The sequence below is a fragment of the Myripristis murdjan genome, chromosome 8, assembly GCF_902150065.1.
Source record: "Myripristis murdjan chromosome 8, fMyrMur1.1, whole genome shotgun sequence".
Taxonomy (NCBI): domain Eukaryota; kingdom Metazoa; phylum Chordata; class Actinopteri; order Holocentriformes; family Holocentridae; genus Myripristis; species Myripristis murdjan.
In genome coordinates, this window is record NC_043987.1 from 25,579,143 (window position 1) to 25,591,260 (window position 12,118).

The 12,118-nt window shown below is 45.1% G+C and overlaps 1 protein-coding gene across 1 annotated transcript in view; it reads left to right on the forward strand.

Annotated features, from left to right (window-relative positions):
- Window positions 1-12,118, forward strand: part of svilc (supervillin c) — a 23,207-nt gene continuing 11,089 nt past the window's right edge. The window contains exons 1-12 of the mRNA XM_030057048.1: window positions 1-451; window positions 2,902-2,936; window positions 4,643-4,704; window positions 6,331-6,476; window positions 7,086-7,314; window positions 7,485-8,065; window positions 8,774-8,903; window positions 10,531-10,578; window positions 11,131-11,205; window positions 11,324-11,459; window positions 11,601-11,684; window positions 11,777-11,809. Of these exons, the coding sequence (XP_029912908.1) occupies window positions 162-451; window positions 2,902-2,936; window positions 4,643-4,704; window positions 6,331-6,476; window positions 7,086-7,314; window positions 7,485-8,065; window positions 8,774-8,903; window positions 10,531-10,578; window positions 11,131-11,205; window positions 11,324-11,459; window positions 11,601-11,684; window positions 11,777-11,809 (1,849 nt within the window). The 5' untranslated portion in view covers window positions 1-161. The remainder of the gene's footprint in view (window positions 452-2,901; window positions 2,937-4,642; window positions 4,705-6,330; window positions 6,477-7,085; window positions 7,315-7,484; window positions 8,066-8,773; window positions 8,904-10,530; window positions 10,579-11,130; window positions 11,206-11,323; window positions 11,460-11,600; window positions 11,685-11,776; window positions 11,810-12,118) is intronic.

Genomic DNA, 12,118 nt, shown 5'->3' on the forward strand with positions numbered 1-12,118 from the left:
CTGATCCACTGGAACCTGCCGAGTTTACCAGGAGAAAGCTTTGCTCCACTGCTTTGTGTTTTAGCTGAAAAGTGGAGAAAGAGCAGCCCATCTGCTTCCCATTCCTAAATGCCTTGTCATTGTCAGAGGAGCAGACAGTCAGCAGAGACCTTCTGAGGAACATGGAAACCATGGAGAACCCAGTCCTGGAGCCCAGATCCGAGCGGATCGCCCGCTATAAGGCTGAAAGGAGACGGGAGCTGGCTGAGCGCTATGGCAACCTGGAGGAGCTGCCTTCCAAGTGTGTGAGGAGGGATGGGAGGGAGGCGAGCGACCCAGCTGCCCACACCCACAAAGGGACGCTGAACTCAGACGGCACACCGGCCCTCGGCGAAGGGGTCAACGGCAGGACACGCAGGGTTACAAATGGCTTTGAGGCAGACGCTCTTGCAGAGTCCGCATGTCTGAGAAGGTGAGTCTTCTCTTGAGGGAACGAGGTCAGTGAAGGGGTCATATTAATTGATCAATGCAGATAATCTCCTGTATCCCATTTTAGGGTTAAAAGGAACAAGTGTAAAGCCTTCTTGTTAGCCTGTTGTGGCTGAGACAGATTATTGGGTGATGAGCAGGTGACTGTAGGTCTGTCTGGTGTGTGGAGAGTGGGTGCGGAGGGGGATTGTCCTGGGATGCTGGAAGTTAGAGCTGAACCCTCTTGAGGTGTAATGGGCCACTGAAGCAGGATGCCCGCTTCATAACCTGAATGACACATCCACTCTCAGAGCAAGAAATGCATGTACACCCCTACAATGTACTCTGTATGTACATGTGATGTTATAAATTTGCCGAGTTGACTATGTATGCTGAATGTGTATGTATGTATGTGCCTGTTGTAATTAGATCCTCACCAGATTTGGATCAAAAAGTGTTTCGAATAGTTTGTTTTAACCTTTCTTGAAGTGCGTACCAGAACTGACTAGAACCAGAGATTTAAGACCATCACAAGAATATTTATAAAAACTTGAGATTTGACGAGACACATCCCACCGTCTAGCACTCCAAGCAGGTTAAATCAAACGTGAAGACTTTCCAAATATTATTTGACCGAGGTCTTGTCCTCAGCAGCGACCTTTCGGCGGCACCACTTCCTTGAGTTCACCAGTTGCTGTACGACCTTTGTTACTAATTAAAACTGAGAGGTCTAAATCAGTGGGTCCCAGCAGGGTGTTTTAAAGCAGGGCTAAGACCAGCCTGATTCCTTCCATGCAGTTTGGTTGGTACTGTCCCAGCTTGACGCTCTGTCTCCTCATGTGGTTACAGCCCTTTCACTCAGACAGGCGTTGGCCAGCTCTTTGCTCTCAGTGAAAAAATGCACATCATTACACCTTTAGCCGTTGTGGCTGTACACTCACTTTTTGCAATATTCGATGAAAAGGTGTAGCAATGTACTTTTTTCTCTGAGAGTGCTCCTCACCCTGCATTCCCCACTCCTGCATCCTCACCTGCTTCCCCTCACTCCCGCCCCCTCCAGGCAGGGTTGCCCGGACTCTGCCAGCATGCTGAGTGGGGGGGGGCCTGTCATGCCCCATGACTCTCCTGGACTCGATGCCCCCCAGCTCCGCACTCGGGTGTCGGTGGGCCAGTTGAGAAGTGCCCTTCTGCAGCAGACCGGGAGTGGAGCGCAGCCTGAAAAAGTGTAGGGTCACCTGCATGTGTGTGGGTTTGATCTGGACTATCGTTGTCAGACTGTGCATCTCTGTGGGACTCTCTGTTTTTTTTTTTTTTTTTTGCCTCAACATATTCTTCCCTCTCCTTCTACTCTCGTCTGTGCGGATTAGTGGCCCCGACGCTGGGCGTGCCGCATCCTCTCTCGACCTGGCTGTGAAGCCGGGCTCTGAGGGCGGTCGGCGACGAACCCGGCGCTACCTCCCCGGTGGGTCAGGTGGGGGTCGCAAGACTGGCGAGCGCTTCAGGACACAGCCGATCACGGCCAATGAGATGCAGGAGAGCAGCGGGTAGGGACCGTGTGCTGTGGTCAGGGTGAACACAGCATGCAAGGTTGAAGCCTGGGTCTGGCCTGGGGCACGCTGGTCATTCTCAGGGCAGAAGTTGTTTGCAGTGTTCCTGTTTCTTTTGCAGTGTTCTGCTGGCATGTTTTTTTTTGTTGTTTTTTTTTTTTTTAAAGTACTGCATGGTGATATTAAATTGCATGACAGCCCTTTGTGACCGTGGATGAAAATCAGTTTCCGTTGATTTGGTTGCACAGTGAATATACTTTGACTGAAAATCTTTATTTTTGATAAGGTGGTGACCAAAGTGTTATGTGAACCTGAAAGTATGACCCGGCTCTCAATATCATTTGCCTGCAAAACTTCCCTAACCAGTTTATGTAAACAGAATTTCTGGAACACATTGGTGCAACTGTTGATGACTGACAAGATATTTTTGGTTGGTGTGATAAGATCAGTTATTAGACACAGTTTAGATTATGACTACACAGTTTGCTCAGACTTATTTCTGTTGTGGTCCTTCCATAGGTCACTAATCTATCAGTTTAGAGGGAACGTTGGTCCTGAATGCTATGAAATGATTTTTGCTTGTCATTTTCTCTCCTTTATAAAACACAACATCTAATTTGGAGTCATTTAGGAGCTGATCTCATGGGTGGTGTGGTTTGCATGTGTTTGCACTCCTGGAGGCTTTCCATGATGATCAGCGTTGCTTTAACTGAGCATGCAAATGTGACTCGGTATCTTATATGATTATGTGAGCGGGATAGCACAAAGACCTGTTTTGTCACTACCACAGGAACCGAGGGAGGATGTAAACGAGCAAAAAAGCATAAAGTCCACGTCATCTTCCTGCTGTGACTTCATGTCTCACACTGTGACCTCATGATTTGTCGCCTCTCTCTCTCTCTTCTAGGCTGTTAAACACAGAGGAAGAGGAGAACTCAAAAGGTAAACTGCCAACCTGGTTTGGATCACGTGGTTTGTTATTGTGTTTGGGGACAAACAGCTGATCTATTGTCTGCTGGACGGGTGCGCTGGCCCTGTGTGCAGTGTCAGAGAGAGAAAGAGAGAGAGAGAGGCAGGGTCACATTACCACAATACAGGTCACCACTGACGCCAGATAATGTTCAACATAATGACAAAGTAGAGCTTATGGCACTCATACGCACTCATAATCATTTGGAAGACAGTGAGAGGGAGAGAGTTACATATCATGGCTCTTGTATCTACAAATAGTGTGAGATAAGAGGGCGAGTAACAGGCTGCTGCCATCGACTTTGTCATTATTACAAACAAACTGAAGGAGAATGCACTCCAAACCCACTCCTCACACATCATTCTCGCCAAATTTATTCTGACAACACCATCCCTCTCTCTAACGATCTAGATTTGAAGTCATTTTCACACTTCCCCTCAGAGGTTTTCTCGGATCATTTACATTTTCATTATCTTTGTTTGGGCGGCTGCTCGGTGCTTATTTAGTGCGGTTAAAAAAAGAAAAGGAGAGTGTGTCCAACTAACAGAGCTGCTTCCATAAACCTTTTTATCGCTCATCAAATAAATGAGAGGCTTTATTTTTAGACTCCAACTACAAGCCCACTATTAAATCTCCTCAGTGGTGATAGATTTATGGATCATAAAATCCTTCTAGCAGTACAGGGTTTTAAAGTCACTCCCTCCCACAACCCCACCATAAAAAGATTACAAGCACTTCTTTACAAAGATCAACTTACTATAATTGTAGACAACTATTAGACAACAACTACAGAAACAAGTGTGCAAATCTAGGTTTTTTAAAAATTGTTTTTAGGGCTGTTAATTCCAGACAGTCATTTTTTTTTTAAGTTACCCTATCCATTTTACTATGATCATCACATATATGACCTATCATAAAAAATTACTTATGCACTCAAATTTATGATATGTAACGTTTTAGATGAATATTAATGGATTTTTTTTTTTTTTTTTTTTTTTTATAAAACCAGCTCACATTTCGTGCGTGTGTCAGACATAGCTTTTCTTCAGGACCTCTTCCCAATCACCTTTGCAGGGATGAGTTTTGCTCTTGCCAGCCTGGTAGCTTAGCTCTGCCAGATGAGCGATAGCAGTGTGGTGCCATGTGACAAAGCATGTGCCAGGTGCGAGATATGGCCTCACACGAAGGGATCAGTCTCAGGGATCTGTCTCATTGTGTCCTGATGACTGACAGAAAGCTTCTTTGCTCTATGCTCCAGTTATCTCCAGCCCCGGCTCCTTAGCCTGCCGCGATTAGGCTGAGCTGTATGTATGCAGCGGCACCATGAGCCGTGAATATGTAAAGATCTATAGGGATGAAAAGTGCTCTCCAAAGTTGTTATGTTACTGTGTAATATACCAACTTTGGATAACTTTGTCGAGTGGCCACAGTTAAGAGGGATGGGAGTTTCACCACCAAATGTAACTCCATAGCTGCCAAAGTCATTTTTAGATTTGGCTTGAGACACAGTTTGCTAGAGGCCAAATGGCGCAACTGACCATCTCATCAGCCACAGCCAAGATTTCCAAGAAGTCTTGATTGTAACTAAGCCATTCTTTAAAGCACACAAAAATTTTGCTATCATGCGCTACTGCATTTTTTTGTGTGTGAAATTATAATTTATGCCCTCTCTTCACAGCTGATGTGAAAACAGATGACAGAGCCAAGATGAGTGTGGCAGCCAAGATGTCTTTGTTTAAAGTAAGTCTGTGTTAGTCTATTTTTTTATATATAGTCTATTGTTAGCCTCAGCACTGAAACAGGATCCTTTTCCATAGCCGGCCATGACCTGTTTCCATTTCTCCGTCCTGTCTTAATGCCTGATACTAAAAACTGACCTGTGCAGAACCCGGGGCTGACCCCGTGTCCAACGCCCACTTTCCCATTAAATATGACACTGCATTCATTCCCTGTCACAACAGTTATCGCTGTGTGTTTCTGAAGTTTGGTTTGTGTGAGGGTGTCAGATTCTTGAAGACCGCTGCTGCCTGAGGACAAGCACTTAACTCGAAATACTTTGCAACACAAGTGATCTGCATGTATATTTAAGCCTCTGTGTTTTTTTGTGCTTTCTGCATAGCCCACAGTGCTGTGAAAAAAGTGTATTTAAGGTTGTAATAATATAGTTTCCTGCACTTTGCAGTGCTTTGGTTGTTTTTTGGCCCATCTGAGAAATCTAATCTCAACTTTTTCTTTGTGCTAGCTGCTTGATGAACCCACTGAGCACACCTTAACAACTGGAAATTAAAACGCCTATGTTGCAAAAGTATCCCGATGTGATATCTTTAACAGGATTAAAGGCTTACGACCTGGGTTGGCGATAAGTTGTAGGGAAATATATGAATCAGCCAGAATGACAGAGAGTGAGTGAGAGGGGGGAGAGGGAGAGAGAGAGAGAGAGAGAGAGAGAGAGAGAGAGAGAGAGAGAGAGAGAGAGAGAGAGAGCACTGTCTGTTCTCACCTCAGCTGCTCACCTTACAGTCTGAGACGTATGGTGAGCCAGAGCTGACCACGCAGAACAGAACCCGATCACGCTGAGGAATATGAATGGTCAAACAGGTGCTGCACTCACACCCACACTTTAATTTGATGGTACAGTGCATCAGCACCTATTAAAAGCAAGACTAAACTTACAGTGTGAAAAACGCACACTCAAAACAGACCAAGCAAACCTCAAACCTCAACATTCGTCATCTACATTAATATTGTCGTCTTTTTTTTCTGAAGCCCTTTGAAGTGTCTGGCTCTGTACAGACGATGAGAGAGCCTGTGGGTTTTCCTTCATGTTGGCTTTGAAATGCAATCTCGCCCTGCTGTCTTCGATTTCCCAAACAATTGCATCGTCCACCTCTTTCAGAAACATTTCACTTCCTGCACAGTTTCAGCCAGAAGCATCTGTCTAAACCAGGTGAAAATGTGCCAGGCAGTGTATTGCCATTAACAACCATGGAAGCGGTGTTATAATTAGCCTGCTGGTCTGTGGAGGCAGGCAGGGAGGAAATTGAAGCCGACGTGGCTCGGGTTACACTGTGACCTGCAGGGTTGGCATTCTATCCCTACTGTCAGTAGCCAAAAAGCTCCACCTTACAGCTCGCTGCTTTATTCCCCAGCTATCCGAGCCCTCCGTCTATCCATACAAATAGAGTGACGTTACAGGAGTTTTCACTGCCATTTTTGTGATCTCCCTCATTACTTGCTTGGCAGGTTGAGCCAGTCGATTGAATCTGCTATTTGACCTGTATGTCGGGGTACACCTGTGGCAAAGGCCTCGCTGAGCCACATCTAATAGTCTGATGTCATGTATCAATATTTATGTCTCCTCTGCAGGAGCTGGAGAAGACTGCTGCCCCAGAGGCATCTGCCTTCCTGAAGCCTCGCTCCGGGAGCGGCTGTCATGAGCGCAGGGTGCGCCGTGGCAACGAGCATCGCTTTCTCACTCAGCCAATCACCTGTGAGGAAATGGTGGCCATCAGGTGGGCTGTGTGGAACCCTAATGGCCAGATGGAAGGAGACGTAGTACTTTACCAGTCCCACAATGGGAAATTGTTTTATCACTGATCATCACAAGTGCTACAATACTCAGGACAAAGAAAAAATAATTACAGGTTATGTTCAATTAATCTATTAGTTACATACAAAAACATGCAGTGAATATGATCAATGGCCAAAAAGCTGGGAAGCCACTAGAGTTGTTTCTGAGTGATGCAAAAAAATATGTCTTTACATCCTAAATATTTACTTGTTGGGTGAATTGTTACTTTAATGCTAGGAGACCATACACAAAATGAAGCATTTTACATAGAGATTTTTAGTTTTACAGAAAACTGAATTTGTGACAGCACCTGAGACATCTGCCCCACAGACTTTTTTGAGCTTGGATAATTCCAGCAACTCTTTCATGCCTATAATTGAAACCCACTGACAGGATTGTAAAACTCTGATTTACCACCGTGCATTCAAAAGCTCCCCCACTGTGTTCCAGTCAATCACAATAACTTCCATGTGGCCGCCACCATTTATTTAATTATTTGACAACCCCTGTGCTTCATATCATATCTTCTCCTGTCACCCTGGCCTGGCAGCGCCCCCCAGCCAGCGCCACCAGCTGAGGCCCAGGCGGTGCAGGCTGAGCCGGTGGAAGACGACGAGAACTGCAAGCTGAGCATGAGCGAGAAGCTGGCCCTCTTCAACAAGCTGTCCCTGCCGGGGAGCAGCCAGGGCGGCGACCATCCTGACGCCCCGCCGGAAAGACGAAGACAGAAGGGGGCTCGCTACCGCACACAGCCCATCACTGTGGAGGAGGTCAGCCTGGTGAGTAAGGAGAGCCAACGACACAAAGTCAAGCCAAACTGTATTTATATTGCACAAAACTGAGTGACCCTTTTTGATTAAATGATGTGCTTCTAAATGATGTTTTGCCATGATACAAGTGCATTTTAACTGATTACTTTTCACTATCTCTCCCTTTTCTTTCCTCTCAGCTCCAGAAAGGCCCTGTACAGCTTCCTGCATTTTGTCTGTCCCCTCACTTGTCCGATAGGCAGCAGGCCCTGTCTGTCAACCTAAAACCCAGCGAGGTACGCCTCACCCAGCCACGACCTGAAACCTGTCCCGGGCCAGGGGAGGCTAGCCCTGCCCAGTCGGGCCTGCAGCGCTGGGAATCAGAGCCAGGCATCAGAGGAATCCTCAAGAAAAGCCGGTCTGGAGGCCCGGAGTGGAGCGGCGTGGACGGCAGCCAGACGGAGGCGCCGCTCAGCCAGGAGCACAACGGTGGAGGTTGGGGAGACGCAGGCGTCCAGGAGAAGACGGAGGAGACCGAGAGGCCGGAAATCATTCCTCCACCACGGAGAGAGAGACGTGGGTCCTCAGAGGCAGATGGAGGCCCACTGTCTGCTGCTCCCTGGAGGCAGCGGGGTCGAACCAGGAGGGAGACGGTTGCCTCTGTCCCAGTGAGAGCCTCATCAGAGCAGGAGGCCCCTCAGGAGGAGAGGCCCCAGGCTGAGCCGCAGGAGCAGCCTGGTTCTCCACTAGAGCCAAACTCAGAAACTACTGAGAGAGACCGGTAAATAACTGGAACCGTGTTAGACTGACTGGCAAATATTTATATGATACAATATGCTATACCTGTCCCCTTGAGGAAATTTGTCTTGGACTGAGTGCTGCAATTTAAATACATAAACACAACAAATTACTTAAAAAATTGGAAATTGATTGATTCTAACACATTTTGCATGAATTATGGAGATTATGACTGCCTTAATACAGAGATTTGCAGTTCCTCATGGTCTAAATCTAGTTTCAGGCTCATCCATCTTGAAAAGAATCAGATTCTGAGGGGGATTTAATTTTTTTCTGAATTTTTGGGCATCAAAACTATATCAAAAAAGGGAAAAAAACAGGATAGTAGCCTTGCATGTGGTGATTGTATCTATATTATTGCACTCATCAAAGTATCACTCTGCAGACCTTTGAAAAGACATTAACAATACAAAAACTGTGTTACATCCAGAGCACAGGCAGGATCTTCTGCTAACACTTGGTCATAGTGACCAGATAAAAGGATGGCGATATAGGACGATAAAAGCATTTCACAAACACCACTTTTAAACACACATGACTCACACTGTGATAAATCACAAACATTAATCACAAACTATTGGCATTAAAGTTCTTCAGTATAAGTTATGGCCTTCAGAAAACAGTATCAGTCAAACCCTTAAATTGCAATATTGTCACATGTGATCGAGCATTTGCCTCCTGATCTGTCCAGGAGTCAAGAGGATAAAGAGGAGAGTGAGAGGAGGATGCAGAGAGAAACTGCACGTCCGGGACGCGTTCAGGTGACCCTGGTAGATGGCAGCACTCACCTGCAGGAGGCAGAAAACACCATCAATAATAAGGTAAGAGACAGAGATACCGTCCTGTACATCACACCGTCACAGACAGATTAAAGCATTACTCATGGCTTGTCAGAGCAGTTTGGTAGTTATTTGTTTATTGACACTGCTTCTGTTTAATGTCTTTGATCAATATGTTCAATCAGAATCTCATCTGAGTCGACTAAATCCAGTCTTAGCCCGAAAATCACAGCTGCAGACTCAAAGGTCGCTGGGTGGGAGGTTTTACCCCTTGACTGGAGGGGGTGGTAGTTTGCAAAGGACATGGATTTCCACCTCCATAATCTCTAATCCTCTGAGAGTCTGGTTTGGGGGTCGGTGGGGTTCAGACTGTCAGCAGAGAGGGACGGATAAAAATTGGTGGTCAGCACCGAGAGTCCACAGTAAAGCAGGAGGGTCCTCACTGCAAAGAACGTCTGTCATAACAGCTTATTGAGTCACATATTAAAAACCTCTTCAGCTTTACCTCCTCAAGAGTTTGTCAGCACAAATGCATGCTATGCTTTGTTCAAACCCACATAATGTTATTTTATATTGCAGTTTAGACCCCAAAGTTTCTTAAGATACCAAACGTGTCCTGCTGAATTACAGGGAAATGTGTAGAAAATGATCCACAACACATTTGGATATTTTTCCATTTTTGATTTGGTGAAGCAGTGCAACCAGCCGATACAGAATATGCATGGGACAAAAAAAAAAAAAAAAAAAAAACCTTAGAGCTACTTAACCCTATAAAGCCTGAACTATGAAAGAATTGGCAGAAAATTGAACCCTTTATTTAGTCCTATAATAATATGTATATATATATATATATATATATATATATATATATATATATATTTATATATAAATTCAAAAAATATGTTATTACACGACCTTTCTGGTGTATGATACATGATATGTACTTGAAGTGCCAATGGTATGTCCCAGGGTGAACAGGGGAAGTGTCCAAAGGTATACAACAGTATTTTGGTCAAGTATTGATTAAACTGAAAATGAAAAACGGAATTGAAAATGTGTATCATATATGATACAAATGGCTTTATAGGGTTAAGGCAAATTCTGTTTTCTGAAATTCTCTTAAAACAAGCAAAAATATCCTCCAAATAATACCACTTATACTTGTAATCTGTTGGACTGTTTCCATGCTGTTGCTCTTGCTGGTTGTGATTGCCGGTGAAAGCCGGAGCTACAAGGCCCCAGTGGTTAGTTTGGAGTTTTTGTCATTCCACTGTAACCAGATATAGGATCTCCTAGCAACTGCACACTGCTTTTGGTATGTGTTAAATGTCTTGAGATCAGACTAATGTTACTCAGGAATATGTGCAGTGTAATTAGCGATAATTTACTGAGATGGAATGGACCGGGGTTGAGAATGACGTGGAATGTAAATAGGTCGGCCATTAAAGCGGTTAGTTTGTCGTCTGTGCCGACCGCCTCGTGACCCTCCGCTCTCAGCTGCACCGTGTTGACAGTAGTGTGTGTGTATCTGTGTGTGTCTCTATTCATGCTTATCAGTTTGGGCTGTTTGTTTATTGTTTTATTTTTATATTCATATTGAAATCCAGACCCTTCTCCCTTATCCTTTTCATAATCTCTCTCCCTGTTTCCCCGATACTGCCCTCTGTAGGGAGAGAATGAAATCCGTCATGATGAGAACGTCAAGCCTCAGTGCTGGGTAAGCCACAAGACCTCTGCTGCCTCCACCTAACATCAGCCCACATTTTTAAAATCACAATTGTCAAAATTTTCATTTTCAGCAACTGTTGCAGGAGTGCTCTGCAGTAGCTTTACCCGTCCTCTCCTCTGTACTTCCTCTTCCCTCCCAGGAGCCAGTCTTTGCCTCTGTCTATTCTAGCAGTACACCTCAGTATATCATGTGTTTCAATCAGGTAAATGTGAGAGTGCTGTGCACACATCTGGGCCCGTGCAAAGTGCCCTCAGAGATTAACTCTCATGTCTGGTCTGCGTTGTCTGGTGTGCCGTGAAAGAGTTGAAAAGACGTGTCTTGCTGCACTTATACAGATTCTGGCAGTTGTGATTTTCACAGAGGCGATGTGTGAATTTTCACTCTTCCCGATGAGTGTAGAATCCCATCGACTTCAGAGTGTGTCTAGTTTGCTGTTCCCTGTAACGCCATGCTCCTTCTCTTAGCTCTCCTAATACATCTGTTACCACAACCTTATTCATTCTCTGTCACCCTCTCATTCTGTCTTCTCTCCATCCTCAGACTAACATGTCATTTGAGGCACAGGAAGTCTCCTCTCCTACCCAAACCCAGTCTCAGCCTCAGTGGAGACAGAAGGTGATGTGATTCGGCATGCATTTTGAATTTGGATCTATTTAAATCTATAAATACGTACAGCACAGACGATCCCATATATCCCATATATCCCAATGGACCTGTTTGTCTGGTTGCACAGGCTAAGGCAGCTGAGGAGGAGCAGTGTCACTCAGTGGTGGCAGAGCAAATGAATGCACAGCAGGAGAGGGAAGAGCAGGGGGAGACCAGGGAGGACTCAGCCCAGTCTGATGTGGCTGGACACATGGCCAAGAGAGGTGAGACTTCACTCTCTCACTCACTCGCTCACTCATTCACTCATTCTCATTCATTCTCACATTATCCGTATCATTGCCTCTTTTCTGTCTGCCTCTCTAACCCTTGTTGTCCCTCTGTCTTCATCTGTGTTTACCGATTAGGTCTGGGCTCTCCAGAATCAGACAGAGATGACACGTCCCACATGACGACCAACTCCACTGCAGCCCCAGCATGCAAATACGAAGGTCAGCACAGCGTCAGTTCATAGAGCACCAGCTCCACGTTCAGGTTCTTGTTTCCTGTTTGCACACCTGTCCCTCTGTTGTCTGTCCAACAGAAACCTCCGTGCAGCCTGCGATGGAGATGGAAGGTAAGTCGAAAAGCTGGACAGACTGGAGTCCGTTCCTAAAAATGCTCAACAATGTGTTTCTCTATGCCAACGGAATTACATTAACAAGTGTCAATAACATATGGACACATGGACAATTACTTTTTAGAAACATTTGTTAGATGCGACCTTTTCCATGGAGTTCTAAAAGTGCGAGGTTTTAATTTTAAAAGGATCTTATTTCAATCAACCCTCTGCAATTCCACATGGTGCACCTTTAATTAGAAATTTGGAAATTAAAAAAAAAAGAAAAAAACACCAACAAAATAAACAGAAATGCATCATCTCGGC